Source organism: Lolium rigidum, chromosome 4 (assembly GCF_022539505.1).
Source record: "Lolium rigidum isolate FL_2022 chromosome 4, APGP_CSIRO_Lrig_0.1, whole genome shotgun sequence".
NCBI classification, from domain to species: Eukaryota; Viridiplantae; Streptophyta; class Magnoliopsida; order Poales; family Poaceae; genus Lolium; species Lolium rigidum.
The window spans coordinates 36,436,212-36,459,158 of record NC_061511.1 but is presented as its reverse complement, the minus strand read 5'-3'; the positions used below and the strand labels follow the sequence as shown (position 1 = coordinate 36,459,158).

Here is a 22,947-nt window from a genome sequence, read left to right as displayed (position 1 = left end):
TCTTTATTTTTACCGATAAGGAGGATGACCCTCACCCTCCGCATTCAATTATTATCAAAAGCCAAACATCGAAATAGAACAAACGAGACCAGAGAAAAGAAAAGGAAAAAAACTCGATGCCATATGTGTCGCGATAATGAATCCACTAGACTACCACTAATCTTATGGTAAAAGGCCGAAACAAATTACCAAAAAGTAACAAGCCTTCAATAAGAGATCATTATTTCACTTGTGCATGTGATCGATGAATCTAACCGTAGGCTGATCTCTGGATTTTCTTCTTCAAACCCGAGCTTTGAGTCACCACCTCTAACAAGGGCACAAGACATGTGCATTCACTACGCAAGAAATGCTTACTAGTGACGGACGTGTTTTCCATACTACAGGCGATAGAGGTGGATGTAACGGTAGACAACCATTGGTAATTGTGTTTTTATGGAAGGAGAAGACCCCGGGCTTTTGGAACAGCAGAGGGGAGCCACGAAGGCCAAGATATACAAGGTGGCGCGGTCAGTATGTGGTACCGCACCACCTGGTCGAACTTGGGCCTCGAGCTTCGGCAGTCATCCGTCTTCATCTTAGGATCTCTGTGTTGACCTAAAACTGCCTATAAAAAGACCCTCGAGGCGTTCTCGAAGGAGGAGGCGGCGAAAACACAGAAACCACGAAACAGCGCGAGAACCAGCAAAGCTTGAAGGGGAAACGTCAATCCCCGGTTGCATCTCCAACCTCTCCAACATCATCATCAACGCCTCTTAGATGAGAAGGGAGTAGTCCACCCCGGACTATGGGTTTGCTGAAGTAGCTTGATCTATCTCTCTCTTGTGCTATGATTGTATTAAATCCACGTGAGCCGCCCAACATGATCATGAACATATTTATGTAATTTCAATGTGGTGGGTCTCGATCTTATGAGATGATATGTGAGGTTGCAATCATTATTATGAGTTTGATGTAGTATGAATAGATGCCCTTTTTAAATTACTTGTATTGATCAAACTTGTATGCGAGGGCATGTGTGGGAGAACGTGTGCATTAGATGGGGTGTTGTATATCAGATAAATTCGAATTATGTAATTCCCATTTAAAGCATTTCATTACATAATATGATGGGGCCTTTATATCAAATAAACTCTACGGTAGCTATCTTCCACTTAGAACATTTCGAGACATATCATGCTAAGACCTAATTTATTTGCAAGGGCCTCATGGTTTTGAAACATACCACTCCCATTACCGGAGTACTTCTTTACATCAAAAACAACAATTAACACGTCAAGTCATAAACATTCAGCTATTAAAAATTTATAACTCCCTTTGACCCATAACAAGTGTCGGTGTTTAGTCTAAATTTGTCCAAATTTAACATAGATTCCTCTACATTGATTATGAATCGGAGGGAGGGAGTACTAAGCTACACCATGTCGACATATGGTGGTTACTCCCGACTGATCTGTCTCGTGTGAGCTTGAAAGACTGAACGAGGAAACACACGGCCCTAGCTAATCGTGATTAATTAAGGAAGACAGTTGACGACTGACTGCACGCTGGCGTGTATCTAACGCGTCGATTCTGGCCTAAACGTGTATCACGCACGGGAGGCAATCGGACGGCTGTAACTTGCGAGCCTTCCTCGCTACGGAACCCGCAAACCATATATGAATATATGATAAGTAGATATTACCCCCATTGTCAGAGAGACAGACAGAGCATTAACAAAGGGGCTCGAGACTGAATCTCAGTCAACTATCCCCACCACCATCCACGCGGCGCAGGACCTCATCGGCGTCCTCCCCGTCGCTCGCCTATCACGCGGCGCAGACCGACATGGCGCCGTCGGCGGAAACGGTGCAGGGCGTCGTGACCACGACGCGGTGCGTCGGACACACCATCAAGTACAGTTTCGTCGCGGACCGGCCGGTCACATTCACGTACCACTCGCGCTACGGCATCGACCGCGCCGCCTGTCTCGTCGGCGTGCATGGAATCGAGGACGGCGGACGGGCGCAAGCCGACGCGGGACACAGCGTGCAATGGAGGGACGAGGGATCGGTGGCCAGCGACGCCGGACACGGCGTAGTCGACGTACTTCGCAAAGAAGAGGGCCGTGCTGGCGGACCAGTGCGCATCGGCCGCGACGGCGCCGCCAAGCTAGTCGACGTGCATAAAATCGAGGCCGGCGCCGGGCGCGAACAGATGTGGGACGCGAGAGCCATGCTGGCATACTCGCGCCCATCCCATTCCCATGGCCATGGACTTCTTCCAACGAGCACGCGAGCACGAGCATCGAAGCGGGGATCATGGCCGGCTGCCCTGTTCTTCACTACCATGCCGCAGAATACGGCAACCATCCAGTGTTCTGGAGCCTTCTCCGGCTGTCTGCTGAGGTATTAGGTGCGGTGGCCTTGTGGGTTTCTGGTATATGCGGCCGGCGCGACCCAGATATGCACTGCCCAGGCGATGGCCCTATAAACCTGCGGTTTGGAGGTTCATCCAATCCCCATGTTGCACGGCCTCCCTACTTTCCGACACCTTGACTTCACATTATTCTGAACATTCATTGTAAAATTATATTTTTTCTTCACTTGTACTTTTTGTTTTGCCACTTCACTTGTGCTTCCAGTTTGTAATCCTATTTTGCGGCTGTATCAATTATGCTTGCTCGTTGGTTTGAGGTATTACTTATTATGAGCTCGTTGTGATGTTTCATTTTATAATTAACTAGTAGTAGACATGGATTTGATTGTGGGGTGTATGTGCAAATAAATGTGTACTCTGGGTGATAGAACCAACAACTACTACATATTTGTGAGAATTCTAACGTCGAGTATAATGCTAATTGAAATCAGGGTGGACATTCGGTTTTAACCAAAATTTCAATTCGGTTTTTGTGGTTTTTGAACATATCCGGTTTTCAAGATGGTTAATCGGCATGCAAATTTAGAAAACCGAATCTTTGGTTAATTGATTATTTGGTTATGTTTTTGGTTATAACCGAATAAACCAATTCACTTGAACAAATAGTAGGCGTCACTAGAGAAAGTCGAAGATGGAGGAGTCATCTGCAAGGGGCAGGAACCAGTCAATGAAGTTGATGAAGTCAACATATACTTCTACCATGGTAGAAACCTAGTCTAGAAGTAGATGGGGATATATTCCCTAAACCTAACACCTAGTAGCTAGAGTTCTAGTAGAGTTCTTTAGCAAGCCAAGTATCTCTAGAGCTAGAGTTAGCAATAAGTTAGTCTACGAGTTATACTTTTGAAACTTTATTTGCAGTTTTACCTTATTGTAAAGTAGGAGGCTATGTTGATCTTCTGTAGAGAATTTATGTGTAATTCTATAGACATACCTTGGACTCGCATATTGTACCACTCCGAGAGATGTAATACTAGTGGAACGGTGTTTCATTGGTGTTATGTCAATGACTTGCATACTACATCATGCAGTGGTATGCTAGCTCACCGCGGATAGTCTCGTGAGTTGAGCTATGGATGATTATGGTATAGAGCATGCAATCAAATGAAGAGTTCTCCAACAATGTTGACCAAGACTAAGAGAGAAGATTGAATTCAAGTTGATCAACACATGAAGCATAAAGATTGTACCACTTTGGATCATGTGATCTTGTGGATGGTAAGCCTTGTCAATTATGCTTCATGAGCTAACCCACTATATATGGGTGTTTGTGTTTTCTATATGGGTTAGTTATCTCGAGAACTTATGCTTGTAACTTGTCGTCCATTTGGTGATAATGGACTTGTGAAGATGTGCTTCAAGGTAGTTTTTCCATAGTGGTGTATGGGGTTGCAACCATGATTCTTCACAAAGCAACAATGACCAAGTGAGGCATTTCGGCATGAATAGAGATTGAAGAGTTGTCAATATAAAGCGGGATGCGCAAGGAAAAGGTATTGACTTGCTATGTTTTCCTTTTACCGGTCACAAGTTGGTTGTTGGGAGACCAAATATAGGATAGATAGCCGCACTATCAAGGGAGGCTTCCGGTTAGGTAACTTGATAGCATTGTCTTAGGGAGCTCAATCCTTTGCATTCTTTGCATCCCTATATTCTTGTCGCTTCTTGGGGTTTCTCTGTGTGAGCTTCTTGAGCTTGTTGCCGGCTTTTGAACAAGCCCAAGTTTATAAAAAAACGGAAGCCGTATGCATCTTCTATTGCGTTTTCGGGTTTGTATGTCTTTATTGTTTCTTGACGTTGTGAGGATCTCTCTCCTAAAATCATGTTTGGGATTTTTATTGAGGTTCTATTCATCGTTATCTTTCCAACAAAATTGGTTTCATCTTAATCGGAGTTCGGGAACTTTGTCAAAGTTAAGTTCTTTTGTGAAAACTGTGTTTGAGAAGTTTCTTGCCGAAGTAGGCGGCCAAACCGGGGGCCGGCTCCTATGCCGGTCTGGTCGGTTGGGCGCCGGGCTCCATGCCGGTGACTGTCGGATGCCTATAGTGCGCGGCTTTTCGGCTGCTGGTCGGCAGCCTTCCGGTTCGTCCGGCGCATGGTCCGGCCTGCTGGTTTGTACGGCGCACGGTCCGATCCGGCCTACCGGTCCTGCCACTGGTCCATCCGGCATGCGGTCCGGTGCTGCCAATTTTGCTACCGGTTTGCCTCACAGGAACCCCCTCCCCTCCCAAACGACTAGTTTTCTCCCTTTGACTATAAATAGCCTTTCTTCCTCCTTGAGGAGGTAAGGTCAACCATTACACTTGCTCTCTCTCTCTCTCTCTCTCTCTCTCTCTCTCTCTCTCTCTCTCTCTCTCTCTCTCTCTCCCTCTCTCTCTCTCCTACTCCATTGTTGAATCTCAACAGCTTGCTTCCTCTCCATTCCCTCCCATGATTCTTGCATATTTTTAAGGGATTTGAATGAGAAGAGATCTACAATCTCCACCAATCAATTCCTCCTCTAAGTGAGGGGAACTCTTGGGATCTAGATCTTGCAGTCATTTGTTGATTTTCTTTATTTTTTCTTCCTCACTAGTCTCTCCATAGCATTTATTGTTTTGGTGGGATTTGAGTGTGAAGGATTTGAGCACCCTTGGTGTTCTTGCTTTTGCATCCTTGCATAAGTGTTGAGCTCTCCATTAAGATTAGTTCGAGTGAGAGACCGTGAGCTTGTTACTTTTGGAGAGGTTACCTCCTAGTTGTCTTGGCAATTGGTGGTTCGGTGACCTCTTCGGGGAAGATTGTGAAGGTGCCCGAGCTTCTCCTTCGTGGAGCTTGTAAAGTGGTTGTGGAACTTGCCATCTCCGAATCGGAGGAAAAACTAGCCATAAGGAAAGGCCTTTGTCCTTTGTGGTATTGGCTTGGAGAAGAAGGTGAGCCTTTGTGGCGTTCGGGAGACCTTCGTGGTAGCTCCCATCTCTCTAACGTGACGTACCTCTCTTCATGTGGGGGAACATGGGATTACATCTTTGTCTCCGTGTGCCTCGGCTATCTCTATACCCGAGTTACTTTCCTTGTGATAGCCATCGTGATTGAAGTACTTATATCTTACTATCATGTATGTTCATATATCTTGTGCCTATCTTACTTAGCTTTATATGTTGTTGTTGCATTTAGTTGAGCCTTGTAAAATATTAGTTTAATTCTGCATTCTTACAAGCTAAATCTGTAAAAGTATTTAAAATGCATATTCACCCCCCCCCCCCGCCCTCTAGGCGGCATCTCGTCCTTTCAGGTGCAACCATGGCGATCATGCTGAGCTCCAATATGGAGTTAGGAGCTTCCTCTCAGATAGGCGTTACAGCTCGCTCTTCAAGCTCTAGGATGTTACATGATATTTCTGTGCAAGGATAGACAGAGTCAAGCAAACAAACAGATAGCACCGATGCCCGAAAGCACTATCAATGGTACTTCTACCATCTCAAGTCCCATCATCTTCTTGGATCCAGCTTGGTCTCCACATCCAGACGACGGATCGGTGGCTGCTGGCTTAGGTATTTTCATATAGTTTATAGGCGATCATCCTTGCTCACAGTTGTGTATCTCAGCCATATCCCCACCAGCAACGTCTGCCATCCAGGATGAAGCATTCAGCCTGATGTTAGCATCACATATTGCAGGAACACTTCAGATCCAGCATGCAACCTTTTTAACAGACCGTGCGAAGTTGGCGACTGCGGCAGCGTCATAAAACATGATGCTTGATCCTGGACATTGGTCCATTAGACCACAACTCGCTCAAATAGCACCCTCCATAGCCTTTGATCCTTCCCGGATATACCATATCAATAGAGGTTATAATTTCAGAGCTCATCATCAAGCCAAGTTGATGTAGAAGATTCAGAATGCATCTACAGGTGTTCAGATTCAGGCACATATACATGCCCAAATGCAGGTATAGCTGCAGTTTCATGTATCATGCAATGCAAGATTGTACATGTACATTGTTGTTAAATCAATGAAAGCTTATGTGTTAAAAAAACACAACTTAATTAATTGTACGGAACATCTATTATTATACTCCCTCTGTCTATAAAAGGATGTCTCAATTTTATCAAAACTTAGATGTATCTAGACCCATTTTAGTATTTGGAGATACATCCAAATTTATTCAAACTTGAGGCATCTTATTATAGAGGGAGGGAGTATGTCGTTTGCCCGAGGTTGCTGTGATTCACCTAAAGACTAAAGTTGCAAATCCACCGGCTAAAAACTAAAGGTGTAAAGCCTTATCGTTCATCTAAAGGCTAAAGGTGCAAGCAAATCCACGAACGTACACGTTGCATGATCTGCCTTCCTTCCTCCAGAAGGCACCACTTTGGCACTTTGCTCCCGCTAAGACGGGTATATAAACGGACGCAACCTACGTACATACTGCACCAACAGGACAGCGAACTGCTACTGGAGTGCAGTGTGGAGGATATCGTACCGATGCCGACAGAGATGCCGCTGGGCCTCCCCTTCGTCGTCGACACATGGGGCTCCTCCTCCGGCCGCCGGCGCCACCACCACTTCCTCACCCACGCGCACACGGACCACCTCGCCAACGCCCAGGCCTATCCCGGCGACACCGTCTACGCCACCAAGCTCACCATGCGCCTTGCTCTCCAACGCGTTCCCCAGGTTACTGCTCCTAGCTCCATCTACCAGATCGACAACTTTGCTCCCGTAGTTTGTTTCTGTTAATTAATCGAGATCTCTCGTGAGGTTTGGTTGTACTACAGCTGGAGCGGGGGGCATTTGTGGAGATGGAGCTGGGAAAGAGGTTGGTGGTGCGCGACCCCGACGGCGACTTTTCTGTCACCGCCTACGATGCCAACCATTGCCCTGGTAACAAGTACATCTTTATATAGATTCAAAGTAATCTTTACAAACAACCATTGATGTTTCATTTAGATAAGAGATATGCTTTTAACTAACAAGTACATCTTGTTGAATGCATGAATAGAAAACCTATATAGACAACCAGCCCATCATGAGAAGATGCTTTCAACTAACAAGTACATCTTGTTGCATGAATACAAAACTTATATAGACCAACCCAGCCCATCATGAGACCTTGTGTCGCCCCTTAATTACCTACTTTGGATCTACGTTGGTTCTCTTTGACATTTGAACTTTAAAATATTTGATGTCCTCTCTCTAAAGGAAAAAAAAAAAGGTATGCTTAACGAATCATGCATGTCTTAAATCTCATTTCTTTACGTATATAGAATCTACTAGACTGCATTGTGAACACACTATGTACGTAGTACTACAGTCCGCCGCTGAAAGAGTAAAATATCAACAAACTTAATTCCACATTGCCTGAAATTTTTTTTTTTTGAAACGAGGCAAAAGATTTGCCATTTCATTGATAGAGAAGAAGTTTTTAAGAGTGTTACAGACCACGCATGGTCAAGGCCGAGGCCAAGACCCAAACTAAGGAGATTACTCTCGCGGCATTACATTACCCAACGCTTTCGCCCCGGCATAGACCTAAAGTGTCGTTTCGGTTTTCACCCTTGTGGTCACCATGTCTACGGTGGAGTGATGGTTCCGGAAGACACGCGCATTTCTCTCTTTCCATACCTCCCAAGACACGAGCATGGCAAGCGAAGACATCGTCTTCTTGGATTGCCCATTCTTTTGCACAAAGCACCTCCACCACTCATGAACGGTTGGAGCCTCGTGCCACCTCTCCGGGTGGACATTGACGAGGCCAAGCCACTCCTTGATGTTTTGCCAGACTCTTTTAGTGAAGCGGCACGTGAAAAGAAGGTGAGCCGCGGATTCTTGGACTTGATTGCAAAGCTTGCAAAATCCGCAATTTTTCCACCCTCGGCGTTCAAGCCTATCCGCCGTCCACACTCTATTTTGAAGCACAAGCCAAGTAAAGATCTTGCATTTGGGGGTAGCCCAAGGTTTCAAAACCATGGTCGGCATGGTGGAATTTGTGAGGCCCTCAAATTGCATATTGTAAGCCGAGCTCGAGGAGTAGCACCCATGAGTAGTTAGCTTCCAAGTGATTCTATCATGTTCATTATCGTTGATGTGGATGGTTGAAAGCTTTTCCCAAAGGTCAGCGAATTGGGTGATATGCTCGATGGTGAGACCATTTTGCAAATTGGTTTGGGAGGTCCAAAAATTGTCTTGTAGGGCCTTTCTGACGGTGGAGTTCTTCTTTTTAGATATGTTGTATATAAGAGGTGCGATATCTTTTGGCCGTCGTCGGTCAAGCCAAGAAGAATCCCAAAAGAGGGCCTTGTCACCGTTGCCAATGGTAACCTTTGTAGCAGCCGCAAAAAGCTCTCTATAACTTGCATTGCAAGGGGTTCCAAGCCCTCTCCAAGGCTTGGAGTTATCCGTCCATTCCAACCAAAGCCACCTCAACCGTAGGGAGGAATCAAACTTGTGGATGTTAAGTATACCAAGACCACCCTTATTCTTCGGTTTGCAAACGAGATCCCAATTGACCTTACATTTTCCTCTCGAGACTTTGTCACAAGCCGCCCAAAGGTAAGCCCTTCGGATGCTATCAATCTTTAGACGAACCTCTATCGGTATTTCAAGCACGGTGATGAAGTATATGACAACACTTGTGAGGACCGCCTTAACAAGGACGTTGCGCCCGGCCATAGAGGCGTGCTTGCCAAGCCAATGCACAAGCTTTCCGGCCACCTTATCTTCAAGGTATTGGAGTTGGACCCTTTTCAATCTTGTTAAGGAGAGAGGCAATCCAAGGTATCGCATTGGGAAGGTGGTGAGCGTCGCGGGGAAAGGTTGTAGGACATCTTGAAGATCAATGTCACCGCATTGGATGGGTGCGACTTGGCTTTTGGCACAATTAGTAACAAGGCCGGTAACCTCCCCAAACCGGTCCAAGATGGAGGCCAAGAAGTTGATGTCCTCTTTGAATGGCGCCATGAAGATGGCCGCGTCATCGGCGTAGAGAGATGTGCGGATAGTGGGGGTTCTCCCTCTTAGAAGGTGTAGATGTCCTTGTTGGGTGGCTTTGCGAAGGATGTAGTGTAGCAGGTCAATGGAGAGCACAAAGAGGATAACGGATCTCCTTGGCGCAAGCCCCTCCCATGCTTGATGGGGTCACCGACAAGGCCATTGAGGAGCACACGTGAGGAGCCCGAAGCAAGAAGGGCGGATATATACACACAACTGAAAAAACATACACACACCATTATCCAAAAACATACCGAGTGAGAGTTAGGCTCCGCTTCTTAATACTTTCTTAGTTGCGACAGATATTAATAGATAACTCCATTAGTTATGCGCTTATCAAAATTGCAAGTATGCACACGTCTTTATAATAATACAAATAGATGGGATAAAAACTCTAAGTCATCTACATATCTACTCATGCCTACGATAATTTATATATATATGTAAGTCATATATAAGATTCTGTTTAGATATTTTTACAATATAATGCATGCTGGAAATTGAAAACGGTTGGGCTTGGGCATGGCTAACGCTTTCTGTTTCCTGTGGCTTCAGGAGCAGCTATGTTTCTATTTGAGGGTCCATTCGGTAAGATACTGCACACAGGGGACTGTCGGCTCACATCAAATTATGTACACAATTTGCCACTAAAAGTGGAAGAAAATAATTGCCGTTTAGACAATGTGTACCTTGACTGCACATTTTCTGAATTCCCCATGTTTCCGAGCAAGGAGTTGGCAATTCAGCAGGTTTTCCTCTGCCCTGAGGATATAAATGTGCTTCATCTCACTTATTGCGAGGAGATTCAACCACTAACTGTCAAATGATTCGGCGACTGCAGGTTATAGCTTGCATACTGAAGCATCCATATGCACCTTTCGTTTATCTTCACTGTGAAAGACTTGGGCACGAAGAGATCCTACTTGAGGTATCAAGGACATTTGGATCCAAAATTTATCTTGACAGAGGATGGAATTTGGATTATTTTGATACGTTGTCACTTACAGTCCCTGAAATAATCACTGATGATCCAACTTGTCGTTTCCAGGTGTGTTAATAAATCATTCGGTTTTAATAGCACTACTTTCCATCTCTTTTTTCAAAATTTTCAATTTATTTCCTTGGGGGAAAGATTGGTTTCGATGTACATAGACGAATTGCAGTCACTATGAACTATTTCATTGTACAAAATTATTTAATTATCTATATATATAAATATATCAATTACTCAAATCTAATTGTTTGTATATATATATATATATCAATTACTTAAATCTAATTAGATTCTGTAGATATCCCCACGTTAATCAGAGGAATGGAAAACAACTCACCATCTATTTGGGGTGGCCGAATTATAATACTACTCCCTCTAGACAAATTAATTGCCGGTGACTACATCTCATTACTGCAGATAATATATAGGTTGTGTCAATTAATTTGGGCCGGGTGGAATACTTAAAATCAACTCCAGCTCAGATCCAAGCGACTATGATATAGAACATACCACATTGGCTGGCGGACTATGATTTTTTTGTTGATTCAAGTACACATATTTGGCAGATAGAGTTTTTCAATTTCTATGCACAACTGGCCGGTTTATAGGTTCTTATCAAGTTTTTTTTTTGTTGATACTCTACACACAAAGTTTCATGTGATCGTTTTTGGTTTAAAGTTATAACTTGTTAACTCTGCAGATAGTTGGACGGAACCAATTCAAAGAGATCAAAGAAACCAAGCTTGAAGAGAGAAGGGCTAGTCGTCAGCCAGATTCTTTACTTATCCGTCCTTCAACAAAGTGGTATGCAAATGCCCATGGTCAAAACCAGAAACTGAGCCTAACAGAAGCTGAGCAGGATGATTCTGGGGTGTGGCATATTTGTTTCTCAATCCACTCCTCTCGTGATGAATTAGAGCAAGCGCTGCAAATTCTCCAGCCTCAGTGGGTCATTTCAACAACTCCCCCAAACTTTGCCAATGAACTGAGTTATGTAAGGAAACGTTGTTTAGCACACATAACACAAGAAAATGTGCCATTAAGCATCAATTTCTGCTCAACATCCTTTGAGAAGGAAGTCTATGAAGATTTTGTTAGACGAATACCATTCTCGGGAAAGAGGTAATCTTGGAAAAAGAAACTCATTATTAAAACGCACATTATAATATGAACACATTTCTCTGTTGTACATTTGCAAACTGAAATTTGATTGAATTGATTGACATCACTTAACCTTTTTATTCCTTTTTTCTGGAAAACAATTATGGGATGAAGCCCTAGAGTTGTGGAGATATACGAAACATGGGTGGACCACAGGACTTTTGGACTATCAATGCGCGTAAATGGTCATATATCAGAACATTGTATGAACATGATGGGCCAAGCTATTATGTCAGAAGGGAGTGATGCAGCTTTCGACATGCATGTATTGCATTCTGAATATGCAGTGAGTGCATTTCTTTTCGTTCATCCTCATCAGAAATTTAACATGTGATTAAAATATATTTGTGTAAACTGGAGGCTCCATATCCTTTTTGTTGAAGTTTACACGTTACATCGTTACATTCTTTGGACTACAAATGCACTTGTTTTCGTGGTGGTGGATTGATTTTAGATGACCCACATTAACCCCGTTTGGTCTTTTCACCACTTTTCAGTTACTATATATATACATATTCATATATAGGAATGTTTGTATAACCGATAATCTTATTTTATTTTCCATATATCTTTGTTTCTCGTACAGAAAATGCTACAGTACCCCTTTCAATACCAAGAAAACATTTCGGATGATCTAACTGATCAAAATCAGGGATACAAACTCGACAATATGGATGCAGTTAGTGTACATTTATCTCTTTTTGTATCATCATTTTTTATTTCCATGTACCTTTATTTTCATTATTTCCATGCTTTTTTAAAGCTATTCTTTATGACATAATAATCACATCAACAGGTTTTTATGCCACTGCAAATGTGCAAAACTTGGTACCTAGTTGTGGCAAATTTTTGGAAGAAACGATTTGAGGTATTGAGCCCATTGGGGTACACTAACGAATTGATAAGAGAGGCACGGTCTGTGGTGTACAACTTCCAGAAAGCATTTCATAATGCATATACGGGGTCCAGAAGAGTAAAAATTAAAGCAATGGATATTACCTTCCATACCATATCAAAATCAGACAACGAGTTGAGTTTCCGGCTCACATTTATTTCTATGTGCTTTTGTTTAAAAATCTTTGTTGTTTCTCGTACATGTTAAATGAATTATTTTTTAGCAATTAACTAAACTATATCCCATTATCTTTTTCTTTATCTATTTCAATAGATCCGACAGTGGTATATTTATCATGAAGGCACTGGATTTATATGATTTAGAGAAACATATCTTCTTTAAAGATGTAAGTGCCATTCATCTCTCTTCCTTTTCTTCCATATAATACTAGATGGATATCCTTTTTCAAGATGAGTAGGCATAATATATATATATAGAGTATATATATATATCAATAATTTTAAGAAAATATAATATTTTTCATAATTAAAATGGGCTACATACATTTTTTTTTTCTTACTTGATTCTTGGAGGAAATATCTGGTTATTCTTCATACTCTTTTAACATACGTCATTGATTTTCAGTCTGATGCCAAAGGACTCCGTGAACAGTTAACATTCTATCTCTTGGACCACAAGTACAATGAGAAGGCCCCTATCATGTACAAGGGTTAGTGGGCCCATAAAGTCAGGGTCATGTGGTTCTGCCTGATCATAGAAGCGTTGGATGTAACCATATATTCTTGCTACCATCAAATAAGGAGTTAGACCAAGAGAGTTTGTGAATACACATCATTTCAAAATTTTCCACAAGAAGCAAATGTTGTGCACATGATCAGTTAGCTAGGACAAAGGTCTCCACCGGATGCTTGGTTGGATGATCAACCTAATTTCATTGTACACTTCCTAACGAATTATATATAAAAAAACATTTCAGTCAATAAAGGATGGCATATGGTAAAATGGTTATGTGGTTTCTTTTGCATATTGATACAAGCTGTAAATGAGCAAGGAGAGAGAGCTCTACATGCATATGCTATTGTACCCGATGGATGCTATGCAACTTCCTCCTCATGTGTGTTCCACCCTGTTGGTTTGGCTATTCTTCTCCTGCACCAAAACACCCCAACTATATTTTTATGTGTGTTCTTCATTTAAATTTTGTTTTGCCAAAAAAAAGGAAGGACCTAACTCATGAAATACATTAGAAAAAGGACGAGAAGAGTACAAAATCGGATGGTGACCAAAAATTGGTCGCTAGCAGGAAAACACCTAAGGTGTCACTGTTCGGCGAAGGTCCCATTTACTAAGGTATATAGCTTTTGGGATGAGAGAAGCGGCGGTCACCACTGAGGCGAGGCCCCCCTTCAAAATCTTTCTAGTTCGCACCTTCCAATTGTTCTGCATGATGTAAATCGTGATTCCTCAGAACTCCTTATTTTTGGCTTTTGGATTGGTCTTGAATGAAACGTCTGAAGGATCAAGATGGATAACCAAGAGGGGAGAGGAATAATATATTTCTACACATTTTAATATTTTTCTTTAGAAGTTTTAAGCTTTGCAGATAAGCAAGGTAAGCTAAATACAACTATGTGTTAAAAACCAAATGATGATATAAGATACTTCGAGCGTGAAGGCTATCACAAAAATTACAAAATGATAAACAAGGCACGGCGCGATAAAGATGTATTCCGGTGTTCACTTCTTTGGGAGAGAAGGCTAATCACTATTGGAGAGGTGTGGGTTACAACGAAGGACCACCAAACTTCAGCACAAAGTATCACCTTCTTCCTCACCTTCTTCTCGTTGAGCCCCCTCCATGAAGTACGAGATAAATTTATATTAAGATCTTTGACATATAGATATTTCCTAACTTTACCTAAATATATCTACACAATACCTTTGCGAAGTCTCATTACCAGGGTCGGCTCAGCGTATAGACTTTCTAAATGTACATCTAATAGAGTAATATGTGGCTGGTTCCTCCATTTTCATTATCCGGGTATCTCAATTCATTATTGCATGGGTATGGTAAGAGATTGAGGATCGTTCAGAAAAAAAAGATGAGTTGGAAGGGTGCTGAGAAAAAGCTCCGAGTCTACGGGGATGGATTGTTGTTTTCAGCGTTGTCCTCTATGATCTCTTCTGATCTTTATGTGATCTTTATCTAAAGTTCCCCAAAGGGGTGCGGAAAATAATAGACCACTACCATTCCAGATCATCCTAGTAGTTTGCTGAGCAAAATATCAAGTATCGGCCAATCAATGAAGTATTATTTTTTTTACAAAATACCTGGGTGGTATTGGGGTAAAGAACCTAGAGTCCAACAAAAAATGGTTCAGGCACAACTTGTTAAATCTCATTAAGGAAGAAAATTTTCATAAGCTTATCAAGAATAAATATTTATATACTTTTTGAAATGGGAGTATCACCCCAACCTCTGCATCGAAGCGATGCGCACAACCTTTTTATTAAGAATGTATCATAGTATCTCTTTTACAGCTCAAGGATCACTCAAATTTTTAGCAAATATCAGCCATCTAAACAAAAAATACAAGTAGCATCTATGCCTCTTGTATACGTCTAGAATGCTGCTAGCCACCCTAGCTAAAGATAGCCCCATACGACCGCCATCAGTTTATTGCAACCAGTATCCATAGATCCCCATTGCTACATGAGGAGTATATGAATTGAGGAACCTGCCTTGTGTATAACCTGCAAAAAATTCAGAATGAGTTATCATGAATGGTGTGTGGTGGTGTTAGGGTTCTAGGCCTCTTCTACCTTTTGTAAATGTGTAAACTGTTGATCTCCTTTCCGCTTGATTCAAAGATTCGCGGATCTACTGTGAGTTCTCAAAAAAAATAAAAACTTATACAGTACCTGCTTCGTGTATTATTTTTTTACCAAACCTGGCTTTCTAGTGGCTGTAGTTTGGTGGATTTTGGAGAGTAGCATTGGAGAGTGTTCCGGAGTCCATGTGTCGTGACACATACTACTACTTTGCACTCAATAGAAGAGATGAAAGGAGTAGAGACTTAAAAAAAAAAAAAGCACTAGATAAAGACAAGTCTTCCCTTAGAAGCTTTGCAAGTTCTGGTGAGCTGTTGTCACTAACTAACGCATGGCCACTAATTAATCAACCCCACTAGATGACTTTACTTACACAGACGGCTCCAACTTTTGTCAGCTTATTACGAGCTGCGTTAGGGCATGAGCAATGGAGGCAGCTGTCCAACTAGGCTTGGATAAAACTTTTGACATATGCATGCCATGTTATGGTCCCATTAATATATCTTTCTCTCAAAAGCTGATTTGGTTTTTCTCTTTCTCTCTCACATTTTCCACTTTATGCCTGAAGAGGTTGCCTCCTGATGAAGAGGCTGCCTCCTCATCCGAACCTACTTTGGACCACCCGAACCTAGTTAAAGGTGTGAGGCAACACCCCTAGGGCTATGCATTGGGCCTGCCCTAAGGGTGTTGCCAAGTATAGGATGATGGCGAGCTGAGTTCCACCAATATTCTACTCGCCTGACGTGAACACTGTTTCACCTTTGAGCTCCGTCGTTATGTCCTGGTCAGATGAATGATGGCCATCTATATTTTGACATATAGAAAGAGAAAGCTACATATAGAATCATAGGTGTAGCTTTCTCTTTCTATATTTTGACTTGGATGGTTCGTATGAATAATGACTTGGGATGGGTTTTAATGCACTAAAGATCTCGTGGCTCTGATGCTATAAAAGATTGATACACTGGCTAATTTTTTCAAAAATCTGAACTGAAAGAGGGTGATCTTTAACACTATATAAACAATATCAACCTAGCCTTTAAAAACTCGGGCTAATATGTAATTTTGGAGCTTTTTTTGTTCCGATCAGAAGCCGTAAAAAATGGCGAGGCCTTGTAAATATTTTGTAGGCCACCGAAGACCGCAGCCCCGAGTCGCCATATGTACCGGTTGAAAGTTGATTTGCAGGTTGAGAAATGTTGCTTTTCTCCTTGCCTCATCCACTCCTCCGCCGATCCTTCATCGCGCATTCTGCCACCGGTGAAAAAATCAGCCTCCCCCGCCTCTAGATCCGGCATCCCCGTTGCGTGATAAAGTCGGGGCACTGCTCAATCGGTCTCGGGTGCAGCCGTGGTAGTTCCTTCGCGCTGCGAAACGGCCGTAGAACTCCGGGCGGGCGCAGTTCAATCTCTGAGAAGGAGCATAGCACCTTGTCCGTTTGGAGGTCGCTAGACCAATAGAGGTCTCGAGCCATCGCTGGCCTTCCGTTGTGGCGCCCAGGAGTAGAGGCAGGGAGCTCGAGCTCACGCTTGTCAGCCGCTACCGGGCTCCCCCTCCATCACCATTGTTGTCTTCCACCGACGAGGGGATGTCCCCACCAAATTGGAGGCCGGACTACATACGAGGAAGTAGTGGGGAGCGACATCGTCCCTGCTGACTTCGTCAACCGCTTGTCCCACAAGGAGCGTGTGACAACTTGGTTGATGTTGCGTCCACGCCACACGTAGGCCACCAAAGTGAAGAAGCAGCGCAATGACCACTAGCTCAACGAGCTACTCTTCCAGTTACAGGAGAAGGTCGCTGCAGAGAAGTGGCGCAAGAAGCAACACCGGAAGGCTGCAGAACTCATCGACCTCACCTACGACAATGAGTGACCCTAGGCTACGGTGAGGTATCTCGGAGCCACATTTCAGTAGTTAGGGTTTAGATTTTGGGAGGTATCTCAGAGCCACATTTTAGTAGTTAGGGTTTAGATTTTGGGTTAGCAGTGATAAAAATCTTGTTGCAACTATGAATGTATGAAATGTTATCATCTTTGCAATGTCAAATTCTGCCACGTTTAAAAAAAGTATATATCAGTTCTGGCCGAGGTAAACTCCGACTGAAAAACGATTTTTAGGTTCACTGTATAGGTGTTCTAAAGGATACTATTTTAATTAAGGAGTCTCCTAGAGAAGCTCTTAGACCAGCTTGTGACTGGAACTGAATCTTGCAGTAAAGGACATGACGTAAATCCCGCAGATTACTGGAGGCAGTACAACAGGGGAGAACCTTACAAGCAGTAACCAGACAGAGCAAGAGGCAGTGAAACCCGGAGGACAGTGTCATCTACTCACCAAGGCTACTGCAGCAGCAGCCAAATTCATGGCGATCCAAGGACCACCCTGACCCTGCTACCAGTACACGAACCGCACCAGACATTAAGGGCCAAAAATGGGCGTGATCCATCACACAGGCACAGGGTAGCGGGGACACGGTCACATGCCATGGCATGGCACTTCAGAGATAGACCGTGAAGCAGCTGTAGCAACGATCACGCCTCTGGATCGATGACTTACCAGGACCTTTCAAGATTGACCTCTATGATGAATACCTCCTCTCTCTGGCCTTTCAAGATTAGCCTGGCGATTCCAAAAATATATAGGATAGATAGAAACTACGGAGATACTTATGTAGTTACTGCCTAGAGCTTCCATGGATCAACCTGAAAGCGCCCCAACAAGGTATTGGATTTCTCATCTGGGGTTTCAAAAAGATGCATGCCATCTTTTTTAGCTTACTTGCCGATGTACACTTGCTCTACATCACGGATCGTGCTCGGGCTTGTCTGTCTCACCACTATTGCTGCCGGCCATCCGGCTCGAGCCGCGGGCGATCTTTGAGATGGCCGAGGACAGCCCTTTGAAGCTGCTGCTGCCACCCTCACTGAGGTTGTGGGAGCGCCGAGACCGCCTAGGAGCGAGCTGCGGGGACCCTGCCTTCTCAGGGTCATTGTCTGTCCTTGTTTGTGCCACCACCAGCCTCGAGATGCCGCCGCGGCAAAACGGGCAGGCTGGCGAGGGCAGGGCCAGTGTCGTCGGGTTGGGCTTGTTGTGGCAACATAGAGCTAGTGTGCAGGGCGCGCACATCTGGTGCCCGCAGTCCTGCACCTCGATGGTGCATGCTTGGTCAAAGCAAATACAGCACAGCTCCGTGTCGCTCACCTGTGTGCAAATTATCCATCAGTCATTCTTCCAATAGCCAAAGATGCAAAGATAAATTGTTCATGTGTTGATGGGAAAGCAAACATCATTTTACCTCCGAGAATGCATCATTGTCAATGTTATCATCGTAGTGTGAAGGGGATGGCAGGGAGTACTTGGTGTCCTTCAGGATCTTCTTCTCCCTCTCCCTGTTAGCTTCCATAAGAGCTGCTTCCAGGAGAGCCTTTGCTTCTGGATCAAGCTCGCTGATGAACTTAAGCGGGGAAGGCCACACCATTGGCTCAGCCGAAGAAGGGTTTAGCAATGCTGAACATGCCCCAAATTTGCGCTTCAGTGCAACCGCAAATGGTATCCTCCTGAGGGGACAACAACATTTGATATTAAGATTTCAGCAGGATGACTATGGGAATACATGAAAACAAAATATGAAATTCTTGATTGTTGCTGGCCTAGGTGAACTTACCAAATGTAGATTCAACAAATGCTTACTGAGTTCACTAGTTACTAGAATAACTGAGTTCTATTGATTACGAACATCAGGGACCATTTGTTACTACTAAGCACAACAACATTTGACATTAAGATTTCAGTAGGATGGCTATGGCAATTCATGAAACAAGTATATTAAACAACATATAAAATTATTGGTTGTTGCTGGGCTAGGTGAACTTACCAGATGTAGATTGAACAAATGCTTAGTGAGTTCACTAGTTACTACTGTAGAATAGTTGAGTTCTATTGAACAAATGCTTAGTGAGTTCACTAGTTACTACTGTGAATACTAAAGGAGCACTAAAAGTCTAAAATTGTCCTGCTACATACACCAACAAAGTATGAGCTCCACGACAGGGATCTAGTTCTCACCCAGCCGAGTCCCTTTGTAGCCGATCAGCTCCCCAAGCGAGCAGCTTTCGGATGCAATCCAAGCTCCCGCTGCGAGCAGCCAGATGCAACGACGTACTACCAGGGAAGCTGCAGCAGCAACAGATGAATTAGCATTGGCTCAAACAATTAACATACTGAGCTGGCACTGATCAGCAGCAGCATTACCCATATGAACCGGTCAAAGCAGACACAATGGCACCATTCTCCAGCAGCACCTGCAGGCACTCTGGCCGCCCCTGCCTGGCCGCGAGATGCAGCGGCGTGGCGCCGTTGTCGTCCCTCACGTTCACGAACCGGGCGTACCCCCTGCGAAGCTTCCACAGCAGCAGGTGAGCGAGTCTTGCAAACAAGCAACCAAGCAACCGAGCTGTACGCAACCCACGAAATGGAGCGAGATCTCACCATGAATCGGCCACCGACGTGGTCTGCGCGGCGCAGAGGATGGCATCCAGGCAGTCGACGTGGCCGTAGTACGCCGCGTGGTGGAGGCAGGTCCTCGCGTTCACCGAATCAAACATCAAGATCTGATGCACAGGTTGATTATGAGCGGATTTTGCAAGCGAAATTCGTACTACAAGAAATCTGTGGGTTTTGCTTGCTCACATTTGCGCCGGCCTGGAGGAGCTTGAGCACGCAGCCGATCTTGCCGTGCATGGCCGCGAGCATCAGGGGAGTCTGGAGAAGACAGGACAAGAAAAGGTGAGATCTTTTAGGAAGCTTGTTGGCAGTTACGTACGCTGGTTAGATTTTGAATGGGATCTCCCACCTGCTTGTGCCGATCCACCGCGTCCGGCTGCGCCCCGCGATCCAGGAACATTGAGAGCGCCTGCGGGCAAGAAGAAAGCTCAGGGACCAGTAATAGCGCGCGGATGGGTTGGATGCGTGTGGCGAGGAGGTGAGGAGGAGGAGTGTCGGGTGCTGACCTCCAGGCGTCCATTGGCGGCGGCGATGTGGAGAGGGGAGAGGCGGTCGTAGAGGGTGGCGCGGCGGGCGAGGGAGCCGTCGGCGGCGAGGTGGGCGGCCAGGGCGTCGAGGTCCCCGAGCTGCGCGGCGCGGAAGAAGTCGTGCTCGTCGCCGGTGCGGGCGCAGCTCACCCCGTGCCCCATGTGCGTGGCCCCAGCTCCGGTTTGTGGCGGCGGGGGAGGCTCCGGCGACGACTCCTCCCGCCGCGCGCCGGCGAGGTGGGGTAGGTGGGCGCCGGCCGGGGACACTGAAGTGGGAAATGGGGAAAGAGAGACGGACAGTCTTTACGCCGTTTTATTATGGAGCTTTCTCTCTCCTCCTCGTGATTGCCTGTTTTTTCTTTCTTTTCTTTGAAGAAACAAAAAGATAACGAAATATCTCGTGGTTTCACTCAAGATGGTCGTTGGGATCAACCATCAGCCAGCCAACATGTGATGAGAAAAAACAAATTCGACTATACATAATAACATGAATCATTCTGATTGGAATTTCGTTAACTAGCCAAATAATTACACTTTTGAAATACAACATGTTATTTAATTAATTTTCAAATAGTACTAATTTTATATAACTAAGAAGTTCATCCCCACTAACCTATTTTTCTAAGCATGCATTTATGCCACATCAGCAGGCCCACCAATAAGTTTTACTAGAAACCCAAGTCTTCTCTTATTTCTACCTTCCCTTGGAAGTCTCCTCTCTCTCTAGGGTCTACTCCTTCTAATGGAAGTCTTCTCTTATGTGGACCCACCCATTTGACTCCAGAAATTTTTTTCTCTTTCTTATTGGTGACATAATAGCTATTTTTTGAAATTCGGACTTAGATTTGAATTATGATCTAGCTAAAATTTCTGAATTTTCGAAAAAGGCATATCAAAAGATAATGTAAATCTACCCGAAGAAGTCGATCCACTGGAACCATCATGTTTCGGAATGAGTAGACTCTATAATTTATATAGAAGGAGGCAATCATGCTATTTATAATGTGTGGGAGAAATGATTCTATTGGACATACTCGTGGGGTTTGGTACGATATGGTATGGTTTGGTGTTGGTGGGTGCAGATCGTTACATCATGGCACGTAGCTTTCGTTATATTGGACATATTTCGTTACATCATAGCGGCGATGTGGAGCGGGGAGAGGCGGTCGTAGAGGGTGGCGCGGCGGGCGAGGGAGCCGTCGGCGGCGAGGTGGGCGGCCGTGGCATCGAGGTCCCCGAGCCGCGCGGCGTGGAAGAAGTCGTGCTCGTCGCCGGTGCGGGCGCAACTCACCCCGTGCCCCATGCTCCGATCTCGGCGGTGGTGGCGGGGAGGCTCCGGCGACGACTCCTCCGCCGCCGGCGAAGTGGGGTAGGTGGGCGCCGGGGCACTGAAGTGGGAATGGGGAAAGAGAGCCGGACAGTCTTTACGTCTTTTTATGGAGCTTTCTCTCTCCTCCTCGTGATTGCCTGTTTTTTTCTTTCTTTTCTTTGAAGAAACAATAAGATAACCAAATATGGTCGTTGTGATCAACCCATCAGCCAACACGTGATGAGAAAACAAATTCGAGTAGTATATAATAGGGCCGTATATAATAACATGAATCATTGTGGTTGGGATTTTGTTAACTAGCCAAATAATTCACTTTAGAAATACAACCTGTTACCTAATTCATTTTCAAAAAAAATTACTAGAAAACCAAGTCTTCTCTTATTCTACCTTCCCTCGGAAGCCTCCTCTCTCTCTAGCCTCTACTCCTTCTAATGGAAGTCTTCTGTTATGTGGACCCACCCATTTGACTCTGAAATTTTCGTTTTGGAAATTGGAACTCAGATTTGAATTATGGAATCAGTAACACTAGTAGAAAAAGGCCTTCCGTCCAGCCACATTAGTCGCGAACATGCAAGAACCGCGACCAAAGGCTCGGGCCCAGCCAGCGCTCGGTGGCCGTACCGGTGGACGGGAGGGCCTTAGTCGCGGTTGGTCCCGGCCAACCGCGACTAAATGTCCTCGGGGCCTTTAGTCGCGGTTTGCTCGGCCAACCGCGACTAAAGCCCCTCCCCTATATATACCGACCAGCCCACAGGCACTTAGCCATTTGGTGCCACTTCTCTTCACAAACTTCACAAGGGGTGTTGGTTTGCTTTTGGCTCCTCTTATGCACACAAGGTGTTTGATGAAATGCCCCAAGAGCATGAAACCAACATGATATGAAGTGTCGGAGCCACACTTGATCGAGCTTCCTCATTTATTTTTTCCTCCTCGATCGCGGTTAGCAATTAACTTGAACCTTTCATATGTGTCATTGATAAAATATGCATGTGTGTAGTTACATCAGCAGGCCCACCAATAAGTTTTACTAGAAACCCAAGTCTTCTCTTATTCTACCTTCCCTTGGAAGTCTCCTCTCTCTCTAGGGTCTACTCCTTCTAATGGAAGTCTTCTCTTATGTGGACCCACCCATTTGACTCCAGAAATTTTTTTCTCTTTCTTATTGGTGACATAATAGCTATTTTTTGAAATTCGGACTTAGATTTGAATTATGATCTAGCTAAAATTTCTGAATTTTCAGAAAAAGGCATATCAAAAGATAATGTAAATCTACCCGAAGAAGTCGATCCACTGGAACCATCATGTTTCGGAATGAGTAGACTCTATAATTTATATAGAAGGAGGCAATC

The 22,947-nt window shown here is 44.4% G+C and overlaps 2 protein-coding genes across 2 annotated transcripts; one reads left to right on the top strand and one right to left on the bottom strand.

Annotated features, from left to right (window-relative positions):
- Positions 1–6,888: 6,888 nt before the first annotated feature.
- On the top strand, positions 6,889–13,374 carry LOC124708491 (5' exonuclease Apollo-like). Its single transcript, XM_047240176.1, has 10 exons — positions 6,889–7,080; positions 7,182–7,287; positions 9,949–10,142; positions 10,235–10,441; positions 11,088–11,509; positions 11,663–11,834; positions 12,135–12,227; positions 12,345–12,577; positions 12,717–12,789; positions 13,029–13,374. The coding sequence occupies exons 1-10, from the start codon at positions 6,889–6,891 to the stop codon at positions 13,116–13,118; spliced, it is 1,782 nt and encodes a 593-aa protein (XP_047096132.1). The 3' UTR covers positions 13,119–13,374.
- A 4,332-nt stretch (positions 13,375–17,706) lies between these two features.
- Positions 17,707–20,480, bottom strand: LOC124708020 (E3 ubiquitin-protein ligase XB3-like). The gene is made up of 8 exons (XM_047239711.1): positions 20,248–20,480; positions 20,091–20,150; positions 19,928–19,999; positions 19,727–19,848; positions 19,490–19,630; positions 19,304–19,411; positions 18,534–18,795; positions 17,707–18,439 (listed from the first exon to the last, which is right to left on the bottom strand). The coding sequence occupies exons 1-8, from the start codon at positions 20,428–20,430 to the stop codon at positions 18,041–18,043; spliced, it is 1,347 nt and encodes a 448-aa protein (XP_047095667.1). The 5' UTR covers positions 20,431–20,480; the 3' UTR covers positions 17,707–18,040.
- Between the last annotated feature and the right edge of the window lie 2,467 nt (positions 20,481–22,947).